Source organism: Setaria italica, chromosome V (genome assembly GCF_000263155.2).
Source record: "Setaria italica strain Yugu1 chromosome V, Setaria_italica_v2.0, whole genome shotgun sequence".
NCBI lineage: Eukaryota > Viridiplantae > Streptophyta > Magnoliopsida > Poales > Poaceae > Setaria > Setaria italica.
In genome coordinates this window covers 46,514,972-46,542,607 of record NC_028454.1, presented here as the reverse complement: position 1 = coordinate 46,542,607, position 27,636 = coordinate 46,514,972, and the positions used below count along the sequence as shown (strand labels likewise).

Here is a 27,636-nt window from a genome sequence, read left to right as displayed (position 1 = left end):
AAAATTACACAATATACAAATTGAAATTACAGTAACAATGTCACTGGAAGTTACTTACTGTAAAAGAATCCTAATGTATATGGAAGCGCACGCAGCTGCTTTGGCCTAGTCGGAGCGCTGCAGCAGCACAGATGCTCGGCAGGAGGTAGCGCGCAGCAGCAGTATCTGACGGAAAAGCCAGGGAGCACCACGGATCGTCAGATCGGACGGTGCAAAATTCAGGCTTGCATGGTGAGCGTAAAGACCGAGGGTTGACGTTTGGACGCGTAAAGGAGATGCGGTTACATATGCAAGTGCGGCTCTCGTGTCCTGCCGGAGCCCAACTCGGCAGCCATAGCTAGCAAGCACAAACCTGTGGAGCGGTGTAGCTCGTCTACCTTTCAACTGCCCATCTCGTCGCAGCACTACCTCCTGCCTCCCGCAAACCCACAGACTTGCCGCGGACGCACCACGCCAGCAGCTCGAGAATCACCATAGCCTTCCTTCCCAACCACCGACACCATGGACCATCCATGGAGTACACAGTTTGGGTGGTGCGCCCTCGACCCCTCGTCAGCCACCAACGCGGCTAGTGAATAGTGATCATAAAAAGGGTGCAGAACAACACAGAAACCACATCACTGTGATCTGCGTCAAGATCGGAGATGCCCAACCTGATCCATCTCGCAATGCCATTCGACAGAGCCGCAGCACACATGTAGGTTGTTGTGCACAAAAGCAGGTCTCACGCGGCAATGTAATGATTTCCCGCTGAAACATTTCCTCTGTCAGAAACGCATCATCTGAGCCATTCAGCTCTGCCAATTCCATGCAATACACCCGCCACTTAGGTTGCGTTGCATCTCCTTAGTTGTGACGCACAGGCAACTTCACTACCAAGCGGCAGGCACAACTGCACACTCCATGTCCATGTTGTTGACAGCTCCTATAAATACAACACCTTCTAAGCATGTAACATCCAACCCTTCCACCTAATCTCTCCGATCCCTTCTTAAGAGCACTCAACAATGTCGCCGCAGAGATTATCCGTCGTCCTCGTAGTCTTGTCCACCTTTTGGGGCCCTTCCACCGCCGTGCGCAGCTCGACGCTGCACCTGGCACGCTCCCACTCCGTCTCGCCCGACGCCGGGGCACCGCTCACCGCATGGGCGGCCTCCCTCGCCGCCCAGTCGGCGGCGGACGCAGCACGCGTGGCCATGCTCGCGGCGGGCTCAGGCAACACCAACACCAAGAACAAAGGCCGACGCTCGTTCGTGCCGATCGCGCCGGGGCGGCAGATCCTGAGCATCCCCAACTACGTCGCCCGCGCGCGCCTCGGCACGCCGGCGCAGACGCTCCTCGTGGCCATCGACCCCAGCAACGACGCCGCGTGGGTGCCGTGCAGCGGCTGCACGGGCTGCGCAGCCGCCGCCGCCTCGGCTCCGCCGTTCGACCCGACGCAATCGTCCACGTACCGCCCGGTGCGCTGCGGCTCCCCGGAGTGCGCGCAGGTGCCGAGCCCGTCGTGCCCCGGAGGTGCAGGCTCGTCGTGCGCGTTCAACCTCACGTACGCGGCGTCCACGTTCCAGGCGCTGCTCGGGCAGGACTCGCTCGCGCTCGAGAATGACGCCGTCGCGTCGTACACATTCGGGTGCCTCCACGTCGTCACGGGGAGCTCCGTGCCGCCGCAGGGGCTCATCGGCTTCGGTCGTGGGCCGCTGTCGTTCCTGTCGCAGACAAAGGACGTGTACGGCGCCGTCTTCTCGTACTGCCTCCCGAGCTACAAGTCCTCCAACTTCTCTGGCACGCTCAGGCTCGGCCCCATCGGGCAACCGAAGAGGATCAAGACGACGCCATTGCTGTCCAACCCCCACCGCCCTTCCCTCTACTACGTGAACATGATCGGGATCCGCGTCGGCGGCAAGCCCGTGCCAGTCCCGGCGTCCGCGCTCACGTTCGACCCAGCCAGCGGCAGCGGTACCATCGTCGACGCCGGGACGATGTTCACGCGGCTGTCGGCGCCGGTGTACGCCGCGGTGCGCGATGCGTTCCGCCGCAGGGTGCGGGCGCCGGTGGCGGGGTCGCTCGGCGGGTTCGACACGTGCTACAACGTGACGGTCAGGGTGCCGACCGTCAGCTTCACGTTCACCGGGCCGGTGACGGTGACACTGCCCGAGGAGAACGTGATGATCCGCAGCTCGTCGGGCGGCATCGCGTGCTTGGCGATGGCGGCGGGGCCGGCGGACGGCGTGAACGCGGCGCTCAACGTGCTGGCCAGCATGCAGCAGCAGAACCACCGCGTGCTCTTCGACGTCGCCAACGGCCGCGTCGGCTTCGCCCGCGAGCGATGCACGGTTTGAATCGACGGGAACTTATCTGAATGTACTATGCTGCGTGCTTGAAGTGATGGTTTGCCGAGAAAAAGCACCGTGTCCGTCCTGGTCGCTTGAATTTATGCATCGGAAAAACTGAGAATGAAGTTTGAGCTTGTTATCCATTTGTGAGAGTGACTCAGATATCAAACGGATTCGGAAAATTAGCAGCAAGTTGCCCGTCTAGCTCAGTCGGTAGAGCGCAAGGCTCTTAACCTTGTGGTCGTGGGTTCGAGCCCCACGGTGGGCGATCTTTTTTGGGCTCGTTTTGAACTGACTACTTTCGTATGTTATTTTTTCGTAAGACTAGTAACAACGCACGTGCGGCAACTTGTGATTCACTGAAAGCGTTCCGTCTTCAATAACCCTCTTGCCTTGCAATTTCAAGCAGGTTGAATATGTCAACTGACACATCCTTCCCCATCTTGTGAATTTAGAGTATGACTTAATAAACCCTTTTTCAACATCCTCCTGATACTCCTGGATGATTGCTTCTTTCAAAGCGTGCAACAGATGTTACGGCATAACTTACAATGTAAAACAAATTATTTACTTTTCTTCATAGATTTTCTTCACCAACTTAAAATCCTTTTAGAATCATACCATTAACGAACTAATGGTGAAAAGCAGAACCTAGAACCTGTAGCTGACTAATTTGTTTTAACAGATGTTGCTACCATGTTCAAGCAAGAGCACATATATTTACAAGACCACACATATTTATTAACCTTTTTCATACCATAAATAGGATCAATAACTCAAAAAAAGCTTTTATGTCGCTTCACCTACTTCAGACCTTAAGGTCTTGCTGTGGCTAGATGCTAATAACAACTACAGCTGATTGACATGGAAAATATATTTTTAAGAGATGAAGGTACTGTAGGATTTTTGACAGCGGCAGTTAAATCAATTTCATCCACTGCTGAACTACAAGTGGCTCCGATTCAGTTTCTGTTGAGCCTAGCTCTAAACAATCAAGACAACGTAACCAAATGTAAAGATCTGAAGGAAGTATGTCAGTGCTGGAGCTAGTGGTGAGCACATACTATGTGGAGAAGTTATTATTCAGGCAAAGGGAGGATGGTTTCAGGGGCGACAAGATTGACGCCTCGCTCCGTTCGCCCCTGCTCGTCCCTCTCACCGTCTCACGCGCGTGATTCGCGGGCGGGGAGGGACGCGGGTACCTCCTGCGCACTGACTTGCCGCACCAACACGTCATCCCAGAGGAAGACAACGCCACGGCCACCACCCACCGGCCGCCGCCCAGCTCGCCCCCTTCTCCCTACGCCTAATAAGCAGGATTCGCATCGCCGGCGCCGGCGCCAGGCCCCGCACTGGAGCCAGGGCGATGCGGTCGGCAGTTGGGGTCGGCGGTCGCCGGTCGAGGGGAGAAAAAGAAATTGGGCGCGGCGGATGGGTACATCGGCGGGTATGAAAAGGTGCCGTGAAAAAAAAACATTAGCTTTTTGGCAGAACATTTTCTAACTCGTGGTTTTTATTCCTCAAATGCATGACATGTGAATCCGACGTGAAGGATACGGTAACTTTGATCTGGGTGAGAAAGTTTTTGAATTGTTTTTGATCTTTATAGTATAGATGAATACAACCGTAGCTGTCCAGCTCCCAGCTAAAATTAGAAATTAAAAGAACCGTGAACAAAACTATAGCAAATGACAAAGCTAACAGTGACAGATTGATCAAGAAGATCATACACACCGTGAAGTTTTAAGTGTATCAAATTGTTTTTGCTGTCGAGGAAGTTTATCAGCTTAGCGGATCTCCTCTCTCGGTACCAACGTACTCCCTCCGTTCCAAATTATAGGTTGTTTTGACTTTTTAGATACATAGATATTATTATGCATCTAGATATAGGTATATCTAAGTGCATAACAAAGTTTATGAATCTAATAAAGTCAAAACAATCTATAATTTGGGACGAAGGGAGTACTATTTATTCACCAGGCCGGCCCGTGCATGGGCTAAATCTCTGTCTCAGCCTGCAATGTTCTACGGGCCGGCCCTGCGAGAAGTAGTTATCTACGGGCTTTGTTCTCTCGGTTGCCTGCCTCTCCTGTGTGAAGTAGAAGCCCAACCACATAAATAAACCAGTACCGGCGCGTAGGTGGCATCAAAGGCCTCTTTACATGTCGAAGCACGTAGCGTGGTACCAGGCGTGGTCAGGGTCAGTGAGTAGCAGCAAGGTCCCCCAGCTCCGGCTGGTGCGCGAAGGCATGGCATTGTCCTCGTCACGTGAGAGGGGACAGGCACTGAGGCAGGTTATCGTGGCGCAGAGAGAGATGGCATCCGTACGCGCTGGCCGCTGGGGAAGCCGCAGCAAGCGAGCGAAACAGAAATACTGGCAATAATTACGCAGCGGGAAAAAGGCCGGGAAAGCAGCAGTAAAGAGACACAGGCGGCCCAGCGCTTAGCCTCTGCGCTTCGCGTGCATTAGCCAGAGGCCCATTCCCACGCAGGGAGGGGAGGGACCAGGGGGCATCAAGCAAGCAGGCCGTTGCTGGATCGCGCAGGAGGCCTGCTGGCCCACTGACGACACCCTGCTGAGCCGATCCGGCTTTCCGTGCACACACCTGCTTTAAACCCACCGGCCGCGGCGTCGTCGGGCCTCGCACCCACCCAGCAGCGAGCCGCGTGCCAGCAGCCAAGGCAATGCCAGTGCCAATGCCATTGCTGCAGCAGGAACCGGTGGCGTCGGATCGGGTGCGAGCAAGCCAGGCCCCTTGCTCTTCCCTGTCCTGCCGCTAGCGACGGCCCAGCGGAGCTTTGAAATGGGCGTCGGCGGCGGCGCCCCGTGAGCGCTCGTCCATTGAGCGGTGACCTCCGAGGATACACAACCAAAAGCGGGGAGGGAAACGCGGCCGCTTTGCGCCTTGTTTTGTTTAGCGAGCGGGAGACGCGGGGTGATCACGTGAGCAAGATGCCGCGGGTGGAGGACGCCGCGGACGTGTCGGCGTTCGGGGAGGCGACGAGACGGGCTGCGGCCTGAGGCCGGTGGCCAGGGCAGCGCGGCGCAGCCTTTCATTAAATAATCGGCGGGCGTCTGGGCCTGCCCTGGCCTGCGGCGGTGGGCACTGGCCGCGTGCCAGGTTTAGTTATTGTGGTCGCTGCCCGGCGCCCCGCCCCGCCGATAAAACAAAAGAAAAGAAAAGAAAAGCAAGGGCATGGCAGAAGGCAGGTGTGTGGATGGATGCGGCTGGCTGGCCGGTCCCCGCTTTCGCCTGCCCGCGCGGGGGGCTCGAGGCGGGCATCCGGCGCTGGCCGCTGCCGCTGCCGCTGCTCCTCGGAAACCGCGGCGCCAAAGGCGAGACGCGTCTGTCCTCTGCCAACGCGCAGGCACACCATCGTGCCGCGCCCGCCGCACCTGCCTGCACGGCAGCACGTCTCTCCTCCTCTCCTGTCCGTCCAGCACTGGTGGCGTGGCATCTCTCTGGCTCGACGGAGCTGTGGGCTGCGCCGAAAGTTTCCTTCCCCATGCGTGGGGGTCCATGCGTCCTGTGTTTCCCTTCCCGTTCGGCACATCTGCCGCCCGCTCCCTTCCTTCCTCTCGCGGGAGCCACGGCCACGGCCCCGGGCCAAGAAATGCGCCCGTTTTTCACTTCACTTGTCAAGTTGTGTTTAACTTGACGCGCCACGAGAAAAAGCTTTTACATGTACAGATGTACTAATGTTGCACTTCTTTTAAAAAAGAAAAGAATTTAGGGGACATTAAATAGTAGTACAAAACTTCGACTGTCATACCAGGTGTCAGCTTCGTAACATGGGAGTAATGGTACGGGGTCTCTTATCTTACTTATGAAAGGTACTTAAATTTCATAATTTTTAAACCCATTAACCTAAATTAAAAGTCTAAGTAATATTTCGTAGACTAAATTCAACATTTTATGGAGGTTAGTCCAGCATCGAAAAATATGATATTTAGATTTTCTAAAATATATATCAACATTTTATATAAAGTGCTACATTCAACATTTTTCACCTACTTCAACACCTTCACAAAATGCATTCGATATTTTTTCAAAATAAAGATAAATATTTCAAAAATATTAGTTTTTGGATCTTCTTCTTCAGTAACTGGGCAGCAGTTTGGAAGGAGACGGTAAGAGATGGTTTGAGAGCATGGTGTGCAAGGGTTGTGGAAGATGGAGCGAAATCGACGGACGATGTTACACGAAACCTTAAACATAAAGAGCCTATTAAAAAAATATGGGATAACGATACACCTCTCTATATGGGATCAACATAAGCACGAGATGTTCAGCCTACATTGTATTTTTACCATGCAATCACAAATAGAAGTATCGGCATCAACCATGGGTACCATTCAGGCGAGAAGAAATACTACTCCCTCCGTTTCAATTTTAGATCGTTTTGACTTATTTAAATACGTGATTTTTGTTATACACTTAGATATATGGTATGTCTAAATATATAGTAAAATATTTGTATTTAAAAAAGTAAAATAATATATAATTTAAAACGGAGGGAGCAGTATGAAAAGGAACAAGTTGCTACTTTCCCTCTGCACTGATCCTGTCCCAGGAATGCGCACGTTATACAGCAAAAGCCGGTCTCAGCCTCATAATTCTCATCCGCATGTACTACAGCAAGCAAGAAGTTGTACTGCTTACAGTGCACTCGAAGCAAAGGATCCGATGCCGTCGGCCGCAGAAGCTTCACCATGATGCACCCAATAATTGCTGCTCTCACCACCTTAACCCTCTTCGCGTATGCAGTGTCCTACGCTACTGCTTGGGTTAACAGTGAGCGACCTCTGGATGCGTCGTGGTTTGGTGGCGAACCACTAGAGCAGATATGGAAAAAAAGGGGGCTCCGTTTACCCTTTCCCGGCTCTTCTCCCTCTCAGGCTCAGAGCGTGTTCCCTCCCTTTTGTCTTGTCACCACTCCACTTGGCTAAACACTTTACGGCACCTACAGGTGCTTGCTCGTTCCCTGCAATCATGGCATTCACCTACGCAATCTATGCAATCTGCTAGTACTCCACTATGCTGATTGATGAAGGTGGCCGTACTGTTTCAAGCGCATGCATTATTCTAGTTTTGCCTTTGTGAATGATGCAGCAAACCAGCAATGCATGTCATTGTCGCAGATTTTGCAGGCGATCCTCATCCTGGACAGCTGGAGGTACGCGTCCGCTCCCATCGTCAACGATGCCATGGCAGCGGCGGAGAAGAAAGAAGATGAAGATCAATGCGCCTCGGTTGTCGAAACGGGTTCGTCACATGCATGAAAGCGATGACCTCGAGCACGACGCCTTCCAGGACGACAAAGCTTGCCCCCATCTCAAAGAACTTTCCCCAGCCGCTACTCCGATCGCCGACACATGGACGCCCGCGACCGCGAGAGAGAGGCCGGGGCTCGCGACGCTGACTGCTGAGGGGCGGCGGCTGCACGCCGGCAGGGAAGAAAGAACGGGCACCACGCTCCGTAGACGCGGCGGACCCATGGGTGGAGATCAGGAGAATTGACAATGGGCTTGGACGCGACGCGGGCCCAACTAGCTATAGTGGGTGATTAATTAACCGCCGGCACCTCTGGACCATCCAATTTCTTTTTTTACCGCGGTAGCTTCACGCGGCCTCGGAACGTGATGACAAGTTAATTCTAATAAATGGGCCAGGTTCTGAGTCCGACACTGATCGCCAATTGCGCAGTGGAATGATGGGATTAACCGGGCAGAAAGGCTCGTGATCTGTGCTGCAGTCTGCTGCGCTACCATCACAAGTATTCTCTGCACTCCCAACACAAGCTGACAAGTTGAACATGACCCTGGGTATAATAAAACTCACCAAAAAGTGATAGGTCAAACCTACCAAGTACTCATGATATAAGTAATCCAGTGTTTAGAGTAAAAAGGATTGTGGGCTCTGCCTGCAGGCTGCAGCTTTGCACCGTAGCATCCATCCATTCCATGCAAAGGATGAACCGCAACCAAGGCCGTGGGTGCCGCCGGGGCATCACCACCCATCCTGCTGGCCGAACAGCAGCGACATGATGCCCAAATCACACAACGAATCCGGAAAGGCGCGCGCGAGGCTGCTGCCCCTGCCGCTGCCGCCGCCGCCGCCTTCTCCGGAAAGCAACTCTCCCGTCCCAGGCAAATCCCAGACGCAGCAGCCGCAAAGGAAGTGCGCGCGGCGGCATCGCCTTTTCTGATCCCATGCCGTCACGCCGACGCATGCACCGCCGCGGGTTCTGTCGTCCTAGCCCGGCTCCGGCCTTGTCATGGCCAGTTGGCCTTTTCCTGCCGCCGGAAGAGGACCCGGCGAGAACCCAGTCTTCTGGCCCTGACGCTGGACGCGGATGGAATGATTGTCCTGCGGACATCAGTTTGCTTCTCAATCGGCATTTCAATTTTATGGTTATTGCATTGGGCCTGTCGATGATCCAACGATGAAGTTGTTTTAGTTCCAGTAGAATCAAGGGTTACGTACTTACGTTAATGTGGGCTATTGGAGGTTTCACCAGCCGCGTAGTCTCTAGTCTCTACCCGCGGCTTTGTTTGGGTGTTCCCAGCGGTAGCACCTGTGTCTTTTACCGACGGATTGGTGGCAGAGTTCATTTGCTCACCTGTGTTGCCACAAACCAAAGCTACGGTTACTTTTGTCATCGACCTAGCAGCTCGAACGGCATGAATCGAGCGAGCAAAGGAACTGAAGAAGAAGGTTGTAAAAGTCCCAATGTGTTCTCCATTTATTTTGGTACATTTATGCAAAAATGGGATGGTGTGTTTATTTGCATAATACTAGTATAATTTAGAGTTCCAGCCTCTTCTTTCGTAAAAGGGAATGGTAGTCACACCAGAGATGTGGACCTGCTTTCTCAAAAGAGTGATTTGCGATTTTCTTTTTCCTCCACGAAGAGGACGGACATGACCAGACGAAAGGTACACCGCTAGGATTCTACAGCACCTAAAGTAGGATCAATGCGTCCCAGTCTAGAATCTAAAAGTACCATTTCAGTATACGACAGAATTTTTAAAAAATATTTTTTACGAATTAAACCTAACTAGGGTCATGGGCCTAGTTGGCTTAATAGCTTCAGCTCGACCGTTTTATAGTTGGTAAACTTGATACTGAACTATACCATTTCTCGTACAATTTAGCGTATGGCCATACGTAAATCATTCGCTTTCCACTTTATAGTATAGTATACTCTATCTGTTTCAAAGTTCAAACTTTATAATAAAAGGCGTCAACGTTTACCACAACAAATTAGTATCATTGAATCCACATTGAAATATGTCTTAACAATACACTATTTGGCATTATAAATGCCAATATATTTTGCTATAAAACTTGGTATAAACTAGAAAATTTTAAGAATTAAAACAAAGCTAAAGTCACCTGTAGTTTAGAACTGTGGGAGAATATTTTTTATGGCATTGTGACATTTAATCGATGATGACATCACTATGCGATTGCATTGGTGCAAGCGTATCCAAATATAGTTCGAGTCATAGCCAAATATTTCTTTTCGTGGCCGCGATAGGAAATTCTGAAGGGAGAATGTTTTTTTATAGCACTGAGACATTTTATCGTTGACATGACCATACGATTGCATTGGTGCAAGCATATTCGAATATAGTTCGAGTCGTAGCAAAAAAGAAAAAAATCGTGGTTGCGATACGAAATTCTGAAGTGTAGGTTCTTATATTAGTACGTGTACTTGACCGTTAGTACGTCCAATATAATGGTGTATGCTGAATTTTCAGTCGATCTTTTCAGGATCGTATTCCCTCTTTGCACCAGATGCCGCCTCTTTGTACTGGTGACCTCCTGACATGGCGGAGGGAATGAGATCTTGTAAGTCGTTCTAATATAGGAAAGCTAAGCATCGGCCCTAGCCGCGTTCCATGCAATTATGGCTGGTGGCTGGAGATTAGTGGGAGTTGTAGGAAGAAGATGAGAAAGGAGAGGCCCGGATGAGACATATGCGAACGCGGAGGCGGCATGCCGTCACTCACGAGAGGAAACAAAGTCCACCCTCCACTGGTGCCTTCTGGCAAGGAGCCAAGGACCACGGACGCGGACGCGGCTCCGGCGGCACGGTGCTCTCGTACCGTCGTCAGGCGAAGCATCGAACAAGATGGGTAGCGAATCGAACACACATGTGAAGGAAAGGATCGGTCGGACTCACGAGACGGATATAGCCAGAGCCCAGAGAGCCGGCGCAACGGCCGGCAGGGGGGAGCTGCGTGGAGCAGAGGCAAGCAGCCTTGCAGGGCCGGCGACAAGGCGGGCAAAATTCACGGAGGTTGGTGAGGCGACCCGGCTGCATCGGCGTACGGACGACGGGGCCCCACCACCAATAATCAGACGACCTCTCCGTTCTCCAAGCGCGTCGCTCTCTCAATCTCGTCATCTCGTGGGTTACGCAAGCGGAAAGGAGGCGCGCGGATGACACGGGGCCGAGCCACCGCTTATTTTCCTCCCTCGTGCAGCATCGCGAGCGGAGATGGTGTGCGGGAACGCGGCCGGAATCGCCGCCGAAAGCAACCGCGCGCGCCGCGCCATGCACCGTACGAGCCAGCGGCGCGCCGTTCAAACCAGAGATCAGTGTTGGGCACGTACGCGTTGAATCTAAAATCTATCACGAGCCCGCCCCGCCGTCAAATCGCTACCTCCAGTACGCGCTGTACGCGTACGGCTGCCAGGCTGGGCCCAGAATATATACCCCTACGGACTACGGTGTCCTTGTCAGCTTTGACGTACTACGCGCTCCCCATCGATACAATACACAATACTTGGCCGATCGGGACGTTCCAGCCGCGCGCGTACACGTACGTACGCGAGTAGCGGCTTCGTCGGCTTGCTGTATTTTGCCGTTTTGTGCCGCCGCGCGAGCGTTGTCGTCGTTGCTGCTGTACATGCCGGTACCATCGCAAGGGCGGCGCCACCGGCTGTCCTCGCCGGCACGGTACGCCACCATCATGGCATCATGCATTCATGCCACTACAAAGATTCGACCTTGTTCCTTCTTCCTCCGGCGTACTTATGTGACTTTGCGACCATTCCGGTGGGAGGCGCCAGGAAGAGAAGGCCACGTCGTTCGTGCCCGTCCCTACCAGGTCAGTGACTCGGATGGATCCGGTCAGTCTCTGCACTTTTCTTTCTTCTCCGGCCGTTTGGCGCGCAGCAGCGGTCGCAGTTATTATGCTCACGCCACTAGCGTCCAAAGAACCTACGGTCCCCCGGCCAGCTCTGAAGCCTCGCCTTCGGCTTCGGCTTCCTGGAAGGCTGCCTTTAATTTGCTCCTTGGAGTAGTGCACCAGCACCAATAATTCGCCGGCTTCTATGCACATGCATCCAAATCCCACCAAGGCAGCGTTTAGTGTGTGGTGCTTACCAAGATTAGGAATTTGAAGGTGAACACAGACACATGATTTAGATAGGTTCGGACCGTTTGATTGCGTAACACCCTACGCCCTGTGGGTTGGTTGGATTGAATTGCTTTGAAAGGGGTCCCTGCCTCGCTTTATATTGCCGGGGCAGGGCTACAGGTCGGTACAAGAATACTAGTTGGATTCAACTAGGCGAGTCCTACTCTAATTGCTACGAGTAGTTTTCTAATCCTCGACTAGTTCCTGTCCTGCCACGTAGACTACGTCGTTCTGCACCGTAGTCTCCATGTCTGACACGTCTCAGTGTCTAGCCCTATATCTAGAATTGTCCAAACCTTCTGGTGGGTCCATAGATGTATGTACGACTACTTTTTAGTCAAATGCAGCAGTTTCGAGTACTTTTATAGACCTCACCAACTAGTTTTGGTGCTCTTTGAATACTCCATCGGGTTGAGTCTTCAAACGTACACGAGCACTGTCATGCGGCTAGAACGTGCTCAAGCCTCATTTAATTTGGTCTTGAATCTTCATCTCTGAATTATTATATAGAAGTGCGACGAAAGTCGCACTCCATATGGAGTAGCCCCCGAGCCTTAGGTTGAATCGAAGAATCAGGCTAAGAGTTAATCTGTAATTTGCATCTCTTTTCCCTAAAAATCCAAAGAAAAAACTTTTCAGCCGATGGGCACGTGGCACACAACCCTGAGCCGTTACACGATTAGTTTGGTGGATATAAGGATCAACCTTTGTTTAACATGACCATCCATCAACAGTAACCTTATCTCTTCCGAAAATACTGGTATCCGCCAATCAGGTACGAAATCTTCGGGTCCATTAAACTACCAATCAGGTACGAAATCTTCGGATCCATTAAACTGGAATATTCCTGTAATCCTGCTGCTGTTACTGTAAATAATGGAAGGCTTCCCTTTGCCATATGCTCTTTCAACTTCCGCACTATAGCTCTAGCGCCGCCGCTGCCCGATCCTCGAGTGCGAGTGCCGCCATCCCCCACCACTTAGCCCTCGGGCACGTGCGAAAGAAGACACCCATGACATCAAGAATGGGAAAAAAGCAGCTGCAGCCAAGGCAGTGGAGGGCGGGAAGAAGAAAGCGGACAAGAAGAAGGAGCTGCAACTGCCAGCCGCCAAGTATGGAAAGATGGACCAAACTGTGCCGTCATTCCCTGCTTGTGCCTGGAACTGATCATCGCTAAAGGAAGAAGACATCAAGGCACTAGTAGCGGCCAACCTCCTCCAGGAGAAATATGTTATCCACTGGAGGCCTGCATTCAGCAACCCGTGACCACTGGAGGTACCCGGAGGAGGCAGTAATATTTGCACATTTTATTGAGCGTGGCCTTGCCTTACCCACCTCCAATTTCTTCTGTGGTCTCCTGAATTATTACAAGCTAGAGCTTGTACATTTGAACCCCAACAATATTTTGCACGTCGCAATCTTTGTGCATTTATGCGAAGTCTTCTTGGGGATCCAGCCCCACTTTCAGCTCTTCCGCAAATTCTTCCGTGTCAAGCCACAGCCCAAGAGGGAGCACACCAAAGTAGCCGGCGGGGCTGGAATTCAAATGAGGGAGAAGGTCAAAGGCCTCTACTTGGATTACGAGTTGACTGACTTGCACTCTGGATGGAACAAGAGGTGGTGCTACATCGGCAACCACGATCCCAAGCTCTCACAGTTGACAGGCCATTGCCCGACTTGGAACAACAGGTGGCTGGACGAGTAAAGCCATGAAGACTGCTTGCAGCTTGAAAGTGCATCTAGACCTCTAAATGGGTTTGGTGAATTGAATGACAAAACGATTAAATGACTAACTTGTTTGCTTAAGATTGTGAGTAGGGTTTTATTCTCATATTTATGACGTGATATTCTCTCATAAGTTGAATATGTATTATATGGCTCACGATAAAGAAAAGCAAGTGAGTATGTGATCCCGTGATGTAATTATATGATCAATGACAGGTAAGAGGTGAAGTAAAACTTGGGGATATATTTTATTGTTGATTAATTAGTCTCCAAATCAAGTGATAGCTTGATTGACAAGTAAAGGGATCATTGAGAAAAGAATAGTGATATTCACAAATGGATGCTGCAAGACTTCATGTGCATATGATAAAAAGACGTGTGTTTATGTGTTACGTATTGGTCTTGTTATTGGAAGTTTGCAGTTCATTAGATATTCTTTATCAATCAACAATAAGCATTTGAAGAGGATTTCAATGGGATTTCATTGTTGGTGTCAAAAGTAAATCTAAACTCAAAGTGGTAAGAATAGGTGAAGAAATCAAGCGAGGTACTGGAGCGAGGGACTAAGCAAGCTTTGGTCAAGCGACAACTTCGACTATGTGCGTTTTGCTAAGGTAAAGTGGATAGTATTCGGGAGGTTTCGAAGTATCATATCTAAGCCATACCGAGGGAAGCAATGCAGTGCATCTAGCCCATTGTGATTGAAAAAATGGAGTGACTTAAGGATTTAAGTATATCTTATCATGAACGAGGGAAAATCTTAAGTCACTAGCTCAAGATGGATGTGCTCAAGGTGATAGCTATGTTGAGAGCCCTTAAGTGACTATGGATCAAAGTATGGCATAGATGAAGACTTACAAGCTCAAGTGGATGATATAGTATTTATATGTATTCTTGAGTATATGTATGTCGTACTATCAAGAGGGATGCAACATTAGATAATTGACAACACCAAAAGTGCTCTTAGTTGACCAATGTGAGATAGCCTTAAGAAAACCCTCTCGTATGCTAACTGCCTAGCTCAGCTAACAATGGTTGGTTCAACCAGTGGGTGGACCGAGAGTGAGTGTTTGAGAGTTTTGGCCTAACTCAGCCAAACCGGTCTGACCGGTCTAGGGGTTCAGGGAGGGGTCTTACCGGTCTAAGGGTAATGGCTAGTTTTTCAAACCAGACCGGTCTGATCGGTCTAACTAGTTTGAGGAGTTGTAACGGCTAGTTTCTGGTTTATGGGGGTATTTATACCCCTTGGCATCGTCCTTACTGTGTTGCTGGTTACACACGCATTCTACATCATCTAGTGACCAGAAAAGCTCTCCCCAACCTTTCTTTGTGAGACTTAAGTGATTCTTCAGAAATCTTTGAGTTGGGTTGAGAGAGTGATGTTGTACAAGCATTAATGAGCTGAAAAGAGCAATCCATACTTGAACACTTGAAGTTCGTGTCGAGAAAACCTTTGAGGCATTTGTTACTGTTGGAGGTGTGTCTGCTAGACGGTTAGGTGTCGTCGGCGAGCTCCCAAGGTGTGGTGAGCAGCGGCAAGTTTGTGAGGGCTGTGATCTTGCCTCCGCAAGGAAAAAGATCATCTAATGGAGATGAGGAAAATGGTTGAAAGAGACCCGGCTTGTTGGAGTGGAGTTAAGACTCGTATTCCAATAGGCTCCCCAGCAGAGACGTAGAATTCATTGCAGTGAATCTGAACTTCGGATAAATAAATCCTCAATTCTTCATTTGGTTTACTTCACTTGTTGGTTTCTAGAAAATTACTTTTGCTTCCGCTTCGATCTACTTGGGTGTGCTTGTCTTGTGTGCAGCGACTTCTTTGCCCTGTTGAAAATCATCTACATAAGCCACTCTCTAAGCTTGGTTGGTGCTAGAAGTCGAGGAGGGACTCGAGCAGCACTTGGTGTGCCACCCTGCCTAGACCTGACCAGTCTGGTGAACCGGTCTAGCCTAGGCAGTGCTGCTGAGTCAGTTGACATTTTATAAATTGGTCAACTCGCTTATTCACCCCCCTCTAGTCGACATCTCGGTCCTTTCACAGCTACCTGGATAGGATAGCCAAGCTCAAGCAGGAGGGTTTAACAAGAGTCGGGGTAGCCTTCAGCTTCATGAAGCGGCAAGTTCAACCCTTTGTAACTACGGTGCACCTGGAGCTATGACTACTCAGGTGTCAACGACCTGTCCAAGATGTCTCCTGAAGAACTCAGAGTGGACGAGGTCATGGTGCGGTTGAGGTGCCTATTCAAAAATGCGAGTGAAATCCCAATGATTGTGCGGGAGTTCTCCACCGTTAACCTGCCAAGAACTGTAAGTACCCGTGACCGCAACCCCCGAGTAATTTTTGATGTACTGACTTGTCTGCTTGTGCATGAAGACCTACACTTGTACTGCTCTGGTCCTCCTCCTCCCGAATCAGAAGACACTGAAGCTGCTCCTTGCGTTTATATGGTGGCGAGCGTGGAAAGTGAAGCCAAGGAGGAGGAAGAAGAAGAGATCGAGTCCTTCAGCAACTCTGATTCTGAAGCTGCGGAGGACTTCGTGCTCAAGGCCCGACCATCTGACACGGGTGGGTCATCCTCCGGATCATCGAAGCGTGTAGCTAAAGATGATTTGGAGGCTACGCTAGCTCCGCCGCCAAGAAAGAAGTGAACCGTCGCTAGGAAGCGTGCCGTGAAGAAGCCTCTCACTAGCGAAGACGCACCTCCAGCGGTAATAACCATTGAGGAAGGGCAAGATCCTGAGGATTGAGTACTGGTAAGTGAATCCAATACCACCATGTCTACTCAATATAGCATTGGTGGTTTGCAGGTAGTCAGGGAGGTTACCGAGGTGGAGAGGACGACTACCGAAGTCGTCCAACAGTAGCTGCCAGCAGTCGAGGAGGTCATAGAGATTTAAGATGATCTGGAACCCCTCGTTGCTAGGGTGGACCCTGCCAGTGCAAGGACTACTCAAGAGACAGAGGCGGCAACGAAGGCTAGTGAGGATCACACTATGACCCTACAAGTCGTGCCGAAGAAGCTGTTTCCAACCATCAAGCCACTGCGTTTGTTAGGGGAACCATGTTTGAAGCTGAGGCGGTCCTCAAAGTAAGCATTGGTACTCCATTTGAGTACTAATTGTAGTTTGTTATCAACTTTGTTGTATATCTCTGAAAACTTGTCTTATGCAAGAAAAACTCTAGCGTGGAACTTGGAGGTCCAAGCCTGAAGCTTGTGATCGATGGCAGTAGCCACTCGATCTAGGATGTTGCCCCAGCAACAAGTCTGCCACCAGAAGATCTTGCGCCAGTGAGTAAACCAGGTGCCATATCACTTGTAGCTGCATTGATGCAGGACGTGATTTCTTCGCTGACTGATACTGTGGTGCCAGCTCCCAAGCAATCGGTGCCCGAGGCCGTAGTGGCGACCACCTCTGGCACTGTAGCTACTCTAGTAGACCCTGAGCTGGAGGTAGAACCCGAAGTTGTTGAAGTCCTATGAGTTGTGGCGGCCATGCCACCTTCCGAGCCAGGCCCGTCGACCAGCCGTGGCATGGTTCCGCTCAATGCAGCAGATGTTGAAGTGCACGGGGAGCCCCTGATAGCTGAAGGGTTTAACCTTGAAGATATTCAATTGATCGATGACCCGCTACTCGACATGGACATGGTGGCCAAGATGATGGAGATGTACTGCCATGTTGGGATATATGCGGAGGTAAGTTCCATCCTGCTTCTTCCATATTTTGAAATCAGTACCGCATGCCGTATGCTGACAGGAATACATATTCTGTGGCACTGCTTCTTCAGGAGCTTGCTGAATGGGGTCCTGTCTTGATTCCTTCCGCCACCTTTCTTGGATGACTGTGACATCACCGTGATAGTGTTGTCTGACTTTCGCTTGCGGTTCTGACCTCCCGACTAGTTATTTCGGTTGTCATTGTTGGGGCAATCGTTGCGGTTCTTGTCGTTGCATTGGCCATTATTCTAATTATTGTTGTTCTGGTTTTTGCGATTGGACTCGCACCTCTCGATCTCCCTATCTTCTTTATTTGCCCATGCCTGCACCATTATCTTAAGGGATTTAACATCACTAGGGCGCCTTCTCCCAAAGTCGTGGAACATCCGACGATCGTAGAGGCCGTTCTGGAAGCAATCTATGATGTTGCGCTCTGTAAAGTCCACAATTGTGGCCTTTTTGTTGAAGAAGCAACATAAGTAACTCCGTAGGGTCTCACCTTCTTGCTGTTTGAATTTGAGCCAAGTCGATCTTGTTACAAGGATGCTGCATTGCCCCTGCGTAGTTGTTGGTAAACACCACCTTGAGATCCTTCCACGTGTCTATAGAGTTCTTATGTAGTGATTCAAGCCATGTGAGTGGCACTGCCTCCAATCAGATGGGGAAGTAGATGACCTTGATGTCATCGTTCCCCCTGCTGCCTGTATTGACAGTGAGTAGCATCACAGTATTGGACTGGGTCCTGCCTGCCATCGTACTTGGTGATACCTGGAGGTTTAAATTTCTCAGGTAGAATTGTCCTCCTCACATGTCTTGAGAAGGTGGGAAAACAATCAGAATCTTCTCCTGGGTACTCGACTTCTTGCTTGCGCTTGCGGTGGCATCCGTCAATGATGGTACTAGCATCACAGCCTGTGTTGATCTTGTTACGGAGATCCTGCACCGAGCGATTAGGCTCTAGGTTAGCTCCACGGTGGCTACGGCCTCCCGAGGGTCTCGCCCGACTACCCTCTGCTCTAGCTTGGCTTGGGCTGGCGTCTCCAATTTGACTTGGTCTAGATGGAGTGCGCCTATGGTTGCTGCCATGTTGACTACTCTGGGATGGGGTATGCTGAATTGAATGTATCGGGTTTTGCTGATCAAGTTGTTCATATGCGCGCTTTGCCAGTTCAGCCCATTGTCTAGTGTACTTGTCCTATGGCATTGCTTGGGTAATAAGATAAATGGACGCAATGGTGGTAAGAGGAGTACGATGTTGACGCGATTGAATTGCTTCAAACGCGTTATCCAAGTTCATGATTGGCAGGTCTGCTGCAAGGCGGCGGCGACGCTCTGCTCTTGCAGTGTTCCTTGCTCGTCGTCGAGTTCTTTGAGCTTCAGTCTCTTCTCCAGCAACATTGGCGGTGAGCTCACCGTGTGAGACATCATCTGGGTGACGTTAATGTCATGGATTTCTTTCTGGTTGCTCTTCGTCTTCATCCTCTTGTCCAGTAATGAGAGCGAAGAGTTCTCGTTCCAGAGAATAGCTTCCCGAACTTGACGTGATGACCTCCGTGGTGCCCTCTTCCTCGTAGATGGGTGACAGAGGAGCTCCCTCCTGGTATGGGAGGGTGTCAAGGTAGGCGATAAGGCGTGAATCGTCGTTCTTGGCCAGAGCAGGCGGCTTCATGTTGGGCAGTAGACGAATCTGCCTTGTGGAGTTGATGTGATTAACAGGCCCTGCTACGGACCTGATAAAGTGGTCTCCTCGTCCGGGTCCGAGTAGTAGTCGAGGTCCTTGATTGTATCCGTGTCGAATTGTGATGTGGACATGTTCGCTTGGTAAATAGCAACCGTGTCTCGGAGTCCGAACATGAGTTGACTCGGTCTAGTGGGAGAAGTCGAGTTGTACTCGGTCTCGCTTCATGACTTGCTGCTTCTTCTTCGGGGCCGGCGCAATACGACGATGGAAGTTTCCAGTGCCATGTGCGACGCAAACCCAGGAGCCGAAGATGAAGGTCGCACCCGTTTCGAACGCGACCATTGGCTTGATGATGATTTGGGCCATCGAGTTCGCCAGTGGATTCTCAGCGAGACCCCCTACGTGGCGCGCCAACTGTCGGTGTTTAGACGCGGCAACCTACCGAGGAGGGTGCCCGAGGTAGTGTTTAGTGCGTGGGGCTTGCCGAGATCAGGAACTCGAAGGTGAACATAGACACACGATTTAGACAGGTTCGGGCCGCTTGATTGCGTAACATCCTACATCTTGGGTGTTGGTTGGATTGAATTTGGAAGGGATCCCTGCCTCGCCTTATATTACCGGGGGTAGGGTTACATATCGGTTGTTTACAAGAATAATAGTCGGATTCGACTAAGCGAGTCCTACTGTAATTGTTGCAAATAGACTAGCTCCTGTTCTGCCACGTAGACTACACCGTCCTGCACCGTAGTTTCCATGTCTGAAATATCTCGGTGTCCAGTCTTGTATCTAAGACTGTTCAAAATCTCGTGACGAGCCATATATGTACGTACGGCACCCAATAGAAGATCTAATGATCAGAAGACAGATTAACTTGGATTGGATGAGCTAAATATTTCGAATGTCCCTGCCGACTGAATCTTCAAGCAGTACCCAAATAACAAATATCTGTACTCCGGCCTATGGCCAGTCATTGGCTACCAACAAGCAAGACTGCTCAAAGACAGCCACATGAGCCGTGAGCGCCCCAAGTCCTGTCGCTGTCCATTGTTTGGTGTGAAGATATACGGTGTGCATTCTTCGTTAGAGCATTATTTGCAATACTCCAACCACCTCTTCTGTCCAAAACGTCAAATAAGTGAGTGCAACGGACGAATCAATGATAAAGCTCCTGATCAAAGCGTTTGGGACTGCCCTTATGTGTGCATCATCCGATTCCCTTGGAGCTACTAGATTTTCTCGAGGTAACAATCCGCCCGACGCTCGTAAACATGATCGATGCGCATGCAGCTGATGACGCGGCCGGAGCACGGGCATGATGCGTCACAGGTGGACAGAAAAAGAGCAAGCGAGAGAGGCGGCACGTTTAGCATGTTGGCTCGCAGGAAGCAAAAGCTGACGGAGCCGCAGGCATCCGAGATTTGCGTCTGCCTCTCTGGGCCGGCGAGTTCACTGCTGGAAAAAGCTCTCGACCCCGACGACGACCCCAGCTAGCGCAGCGCCCACGCATTTTGTCACATTCGCATGGTGCATGCAGCTCCATCAGGATCAGCGGATGCCATGTGTTCCAGATCGACCTACTGCAATGCATCGCGTTGGCTCCGACCTTTAAAGGCCGATCCTCTTCGATGGCACTGAAGCTAGCTGCTCTTTTCGTGGGCAAAGCCGGCCGCCGTTATGTTGATCGGCGGATCACCACGCGCCGGGGATCGCGTTGGATTCAATGGTCCTTGGAGCTGCGCGCGCGGTGGCCGCGTGCATGCATGTATGCTCCACCTTAGCGGTGATCCGTCGCTTTGCGGCTTGCTTTCACATGCATGCGCATTGTTGTGATGAGAGGTTGCTGTGATTCTTGCCGGCGCGGCGCCTGGCCTGCTCCGAATCCAAAAGGAGAGGATGGTGGAGTCGTCTGGCTGTCGTTTGGCCGGTTAGGTTAGGTCGCCTTCTTCATATCTGTTCCAGCCAGAGTTCAGACGGCCACGTTTCTTTTGGCTTTAATTTTGGCCGGGCCACCGGGGTAGGGGACCCTGATCAGATGCATCAAGTGGAGTAACCATCACATTCATTATGGAGTGAAACGTGCACAATAGTGCTCCCACTTACCACGAAATACGGCATCTCTCCGAGGTGATCGTTGAGCGTCAACCTTCGGCGGCGCATCAAGATAGCCATTAGTCTGGACAAGACCACACATTAGTGAATTTTATTTAATTGATGATGCAAGCTATTATTGTCTACTGCAGCACCAAACTTACGGCTTGTTTGGATAGACTAATAACACAGGAGTAAGATGTAACCAGTAATTAGGCACTATGTGTGCAACTAGTACAACAATGTAGTCCACGTTCAGCCCTTCTATCATGACTATGCTTCAGTACTGGTACCCAGGCAACCTCTTGTAATCTTTAGCTCGAGGTCGTGGTGTCTGCCACATTGCAAATCAAGACATAGCTCGCAGAACCGCTACTTCTAACAGCAAGTAACGTTGACGAAGCTATTGGTGGTCTGATAGCCGACGACACGATTGAAACACGTGAAGGGCTACACATGAGCTGACGTTACACTAACTGCACAATTGTGGGGTAACCCGCTAGTTTTTATCATAAATTCCAAAATGACATTTTTGCAATTCAAAATAGCGCCGTGTGCATACAGACATATTTATGCCGTCACGGTTACATCTATGTCAAACGAGACACCCACTTAACTCAAGATGACCACTTAACGTCAAACAAGATATCTCCTTTTATTTTTGTAAGTCAAGATATCTCCTTTTTTCCTCAATGGATAAAGTCCGTTTGAGTTGTCACTTGCAAAAAAAGGAAATATACTTTTGAGTAGGAGTAGGGTATGCGCAATCTTGGAATAAGGAGTGTATTTTAATTTCGCGAGTCCCATTGCACACGCAATTTTTAGGGCAAGCCTAATGCTTATAGGCCTGAAAATACGGCTACAGCCGTACTTTGATAACAATAATCAATCAGTCCAAACACGATGACCTACAAAAGGTGTGCCTTTCAAATTTTAGATACTGCAAAAAGGAGCAGTAAGTTGACAAGCTAATTTTATCTCATTTTTAATAAAAGGAGGTGCTCCCAGCAATCATATTAAGTCAAAATTAAAAGCCTAAAATATTAAGTCCCAGCAAATATTGTTTTTAAAGCCTAAAAGACTGGTTGTGTCAACCATTTTGGGTCAATTTGGTTGAGCTCCCACCAGCTCCGGCTTCTCCACTGACGCGCTACTGTAGTGTTAGAGGAGTCGAAGCCGGAGGAGAAAAAACCCTGGCTCCACGGGCTCCTCCTTGATCTGGGAGAGGGAGGGAGAAGAGGGGAAAAAATAGCTCGCGTGAACAGGTTTCTAGACCCTATTTATTCAGGTAAGAATATTTTCATTGAGCCAGCAACAAATGGAAAGGAGTGGCAACGGAAATGCTGGTACATTGGATTTCTGACTCTGGGTGTGTGGATGTGTGGGATACATGGATACCAATGCTGGTGGTAGGCAGCTGCAGGCTAGATCCCTCGGTTGAAGCAGAGCGCTTAGCTTTTAACGCAGCTGCAGGATCGGCAGGCGCAGAAGCAGCGGCCGCAGCAGAAGAAGCTCGTCAGTAGTGGGCAGCGGCAGCGGCAGCAAGGGCAGAGGGCAAGCAACAGGACAAGCGGGCAAGAGGAAGCCAATAAAAAGCCCCCCTCCCCCCCAAAGATAGATAGGGAGTGATCGAGAAGATCTCACAGAGGAATTTCAGTGTCCCCACACCGCCCCTCCACTTAAATCGCCTCCGCTTTCTCTCTCTCTCTCTCTCCCAGCCTTCTCTTCGCTGCTGCAGTGGCAGCAGTGCATCACAGCTTTCGTTCTCTCTCTCTCGACCCCTGCTGCCTTTGTTGTTTTGCTTCTCTTCCCTTCCCTTCCCTTTCCTTTCTCCCCCCTCTCATGTCACTCTCCTAGTAGGCTCAAGAAATCGCAATAGAAAAATCACAGACGGGCTGGGCGAAAGGGAGGGGGAGAAAAAGGAGGAGCTCCCCACTAGATTATCATAGGCCCAGGTATATAGGAGGGGAGGGCAGAGGAGCCGAGTAATTAAGGCGGGGGATAGAGACAGGGCGCTCTAGTGCACTCCCGCTAGCATAGACAGCAGCTGCTGCCGCAGCAGCTGCGAGCCTGAGACCTCAGCTCAGCTCGGTGCTCGGAGGAGACGAGAGGTGGGGAAGAGGAGATTTTTATTCGTTCCCACCACAGGCACAGAGAGAGAGAGAGAGAGAGCGCGGCCAGCGGCGTCTTCCTTTTTATCTGCTGCTGCTGCGGGCGGCGGCGACTGCTGCTGCTGCTGCTGCTGCGGCTGTAACGAAATCTAGGCTCTATCTACAGGCCGGGGAGCGGCGAGAATTTTAAATCTCCGCTCTCCTCCTCTCGCGTCGCAGCGCTGCGAAATCCATCCCCGGGCCTATAAGTGTGGCTTCGGGACGGCGCTTCCCATCCGACACCGGCGCCTTCGCGGACTGGGTCGCCTCCTCCGCCGCCGCCGGCCGCGGGGACGACCTCTCCCTCGGCTTCAATGCCAGCGCGGCCGCGGCGGCCGCGGCCGCCTCCGGCGCCTCGCTGGGCGCAGGCCTCTGGGGCCCGGCAGCCTCCGCGGCGTCCATGCGACAGGCAGCGGCGCTGAACTACGGGATGGCCGACGTGGGGATGGTCGTCGTCGCGCCCGCCGCGTCCTTCCACCACACGCACCACCACCACCACCACCACGAGGCCGCGGCGGCGGCGGCGGCGGCCGCGGGAGACCCCATCTTCCCGCTGCTCTCCGGGGGGCCCTGCGTGCTTGATCCGGACGCGGCCAAGTCGGGCTCGGGGGCCCCGCCCGGCAGCGCCGCCATCCAGTTCTGGCAGCCGCAGCCGCAGTCGCCGTCCTCGGCAGCGGCCGCTAACCCTAACCCTAGCGCCAGCCCCTTCGCCTACCTCAAGAAGCCCCTCCCGATGCTGGACACCGGCGCCGGCTCCTCCGGCTCCGGCGCCACCACGTGCCAGGACTGCGGCAACCAAGCGAAGAAGGACTGCGGCCACAACCGGTGCCGCACCTGCTGCAAGAGCCGCGGCTTCGACTGCTCCACCCACGTCAAGAGCACCTGGGTCCCCGCCGCCCGACGACGTGAGCGCCAGCACCTCGCCGCCTCCGGCTCCGCCTCCTCCTCTCCCGCGACCGCCTCTGCTGCGGCCGTCGCCTCCGCCTCCGCTTCCAAGAAGCCCCGCCTCCTCTCGTCGCAGACGACCACCTCCCACACATCAACCTCCAACGCCACCACGCCCCGAAGCTTCGACACCACCTCCAGCCACCAAGGTACTATCGCCACTATACCAGTATACATCATGTGTCTCCAGATAGATGGATGCTCACCGAAGCAAGCATTTGTCTCGCTGCAGACGCGTCGTTCAGGGACAGCCTCCCGCGGCAGGTGCGCGCGCCGGCGGTGTTCAAGTGCGTGCGCGTGACGTCCATCGAAGACGGCGAGGACGAGTACGCGTACCAGGCGATGGTCACCATCAACGGCCACCTCTTCAAGGGATTCCTCTACGACCAGGGCCCCGACGACGGCCGCCACGCCGCCACCAGCAACGAGGACTCCACTGCCGGGGTGCCCAACATCTCGGAGCTCCACCTTGGAGGGGCGTCTGCTTCCGGAGCCGGTGGCACCGGCGGCGTGAGGGAAGGCGGCGCCTCGATGGGGCCCACGGAGCTATACGGCGGAGGAGGACAGCATCACATTCTCGGCGGTTCAAGCTATGGTAACACCATGAACTGAGTAGTACGTTCTACACCGATCATTGCCATTCTTTGTTCCTCTTCGTTGCTAGTGGAGTTCAATTTTCTGTCCTTCTTGCCCGCGCCGCCATTAGAGAGGGCACCAATGCATGGTGGCTGTCCAACTTCACCCCATCTTGGTGAAGAAAATTATTAGTGATTCGTTGGTGTATAATAGCATCGATGAAGAATTGTTTTTAGTTGTACTATTGCTACTGCTCTAGCACCACATTGTCAAATCATAAACTAATTAGGCTTAATAGATTCGTCTCGCGATTTAGCCTAGGGGTTCTGCAATTAGTTTTGTAATTAGCTTATGTTTAGTCTTCCTAATTAGTATCCGAATATTCGATGTGACAGGGCTAAAGTTTAGCCCCCTCCTTCCAAACACCCCCTTATTCCTTGTGCCGGATCCCGTCGTGGTTGACAAGATGTGAAACGAAAGAAAGGTGGTGATGGAAAAAGCAATTCCATGCACTGTCTGCGCCTTTTGGGGTCGGGTGTTTTGATTTGGTTCGTTGTATTTGATTGCAGTACTCCATTTTTGCAATCAGTGAACATTTTTGCATAGCTAAAGCCTTTTTAACAAGTTGGAGTAACTCTCTGTTAGAACACAAGTTCACAGCACATATGGGTGGCATCCGCGGTCATGAGCTCTGGAGCACTTTTAAAAATTTGGGATTGGTGTTGTTGTGCAATCTTGTCATCATCAAAGCTGCTATTATCTCATGTAGTACGTGTGATGATGGCATTGGTCCATATCGTCTTGTCGACTGTTGTCAACCGTCAGGGAGCACGGCCACTGTTCACTTTGCTTCTTTATTCTTTGCTGTAGATAGTCGTGGCGAATGCGTCCATCTCGGGCACCGCGAATTGTGGTGGTACTGTCTTCCAAACTGAATATTTGTTTAGTTCTTACTGTTCCAGGTCATGCTACCTTTAGTTTGTGGTAGGCTACTTTTGCTATTCATAAGATTCTTTACTTGAATGGCTTTTCTGACTTTACCAATTGAAGTATTCTTGTAACATCACAATATGGTATTTAGAATTTGTGATCGGTATTGTTTTCAGTTTGTTCTTACTGTTCCAGGTCATGCTACCTTTAGTTTGTTAACTAGGCTAGAGAGTTTATCTGGGTTTGGTGATGAAGAAACGTGTGCCACTTGACAGACTGATGGCATGATTGGTGCGATCGTTTTGCATGCAGTGTGGATGTATCTGCAATGTGCACATTTGTCACATGCATACATTTGCTTGTTAGCAAGTTGCGATTTCTGATACGTCTCTTTTCTGAACAATAAATAAGATCCATCTAGAAATGTGGACGTCTGTTTGCTGTCTTTTTGTTATCATGCCAATCCAATTGACTATCCAACCTTCAGTTGGCTACGTTAGTTACTTACCTGCAGTTAAAGTGTTGTACACATATGACTGATTTTTGTATCCTGCCATTGATATTTCAATATATTTATGTGTATTTGGACAGAATTCAAGCCATGTTTCTTTTATTCAAAATATCTAATGTTCCAGTTCCATAAATCAGCAAAAGTTTTTCCTCCTTGAGCATTCAACCTTCTTTCTACCATGTTAGTTCCAATTTTTATACTTTGAGGCTTAATAATAGAAGACAGTAGTTTAGAGTACTAAATTTGCTGTGTTCCCATTCATATAATTTCCTTCAACTGCTTGATAAGTACTCATCCTCCTTACTACATTAAGTGAGATAATGGCTCTTGCAAAATTGTGGTAGGCTGGTTTAAATGTTCTGGTATACTTACCATCATGTGCCGTAAGCCTCAACTAGCGATTTTGATCATTTTAGTGGGGAAGACAATTTGTTGCCGTGATTATTGAGTTATTGTGGGGCGTCAGGAGTACTTTCATATTAAGTGTCTGATAGCTTCATCTTTCGTAAGCTGTTTGAAGCTCAAACCGACAATTTGTTTGCAATGATGACAAAATAAGGCTTGTTTGCAATTTTGTTGGATTAAGAGCAACCTTGTATCTAATTGCTATTGCCTTGTGTACACTTTTCATGCATAGATAAAGCCTAAATAGGGGAGTTTAGGGAACAGGAATTTTTATGCAAATGCATATTTAAAGATGTCTGTTGTAATCAATTCTGTGTTTGATGGATAGTGCATGATTGGTTTATTTGTCGAGATAAAAAGAATTATTAATGGTTGCTTGAATGGGTTTCTCGTGAACATGAGGCAATTGTACATCTAGCCATCATTTATGCCTTGTTTGTCCTCTATGGATTTATTGGGTATAGTTCTTATTTCACTTGTTTGGTGTATTACATGTCATTCAGGAGATTGGGAGGTAATATTGCTGCTTTGAATTTACCCATTGTTATGAATGATATATACCAGGTGCACAAAGGTAGCTTCTAATAGCTTCTAGTACTCTTGCACCTGTCAGTTTATCTTTTGGAATGTACAGGCTACAGAGTCCCTCATATTTGTCTTGTCAAGAGCATTTTTATCTGCCATTGGGAGTTTACTGCGCACAGCATATATCTCTATATCTTTAAAAAGCATGATGTGTTTTTTTCTTCTTCTGTGCGGTCCTACAGAGTACAGACAATTGCATCTCACCCTGTTTTTTTTTGTAGTGTTGACTTTATTAGCCAGTTGATTTGTGAAGAAATTACATATTTGTGAAACCAAAGTTTGGGTAAATACTGATTCCAGTTGAGTGTTGCACTGGCTCTACAGGGAATTATATGTTTGTATTTTTTTTGGAAATGATTATATGTTTCTATTGTTGACTTTAGCCAGTTGACTGTGCCTATTGGCAAATAAATTACTTGTTCTGAAGCTAAAGTTTGGGTAAATATGGATTCCTGTGCACTGGCTCTGCAGGGAATTATGTGATTTTGTGTTACAGCTTGTTCGCAATTTATCATGTGCTCTGCATGCGGTTGTGTCATGTGTGTTTTGCCTTTT

General features: G+C 50.3%; 2 protein-coding genes and 1 non-coding gene across 3 annotated transcripts; all 3 read left to right on the top strand.

Moving 5' to 3' along the window:
• Positions 1 to 941: 941 nt before the first annotated feature.
• On the top strand, positions 942 to 2,508 carry LOC101754902 (aspartyl protease AED3). The gene has a single exon (XM_004971247.4). The coding sequence runs from the start codon at positions 1,008 to 1,010 to the stop codon at positions 2,337 to 2,339; it is 1,332 nt and encodes a 443-aa protein (XP_004971304.1). The 5' UTR covers positions 942 to 1,007; the 3' UTR covers positions 2,340 to 2,508.
• A 20-nt stretch (positions 2,509 to 2,528) lies between these two features.
• Positions 2,529 to 2,601, top strand: TRNAK-CUU. Its single transcript has one exon. It is a non-coding gene; the product is annotated as a tRNA-Lys (tRNA).
• Positions 2,602 to 22,612: 20,011 nt separating this feature from the next.
• LOC101754503 (protein LATERAL ROOT PRIMORDIUM 1) lies at positions 22,613 to 27,426 on the top strand. The gene is made up of 2 exons (XM_004971246.2): positions 22,613 to 24,223; positions 24,307 to 27,426. Exons 1-2 carry the CDS (start codon positions 23,530 to 23,532, stop codon positions 24,684 to 24,686), a joined length of 1,074 nt encoding a protein of 357 aa, XP_004971303.1. The 5' UTR covers positions 22,613 to 23,529; the 3' UTR covers positions 24,687 to 27,426.
• The last annotated feature ends 210 nt before the right edge of the window (positions 27,427 to 27,636 follow it).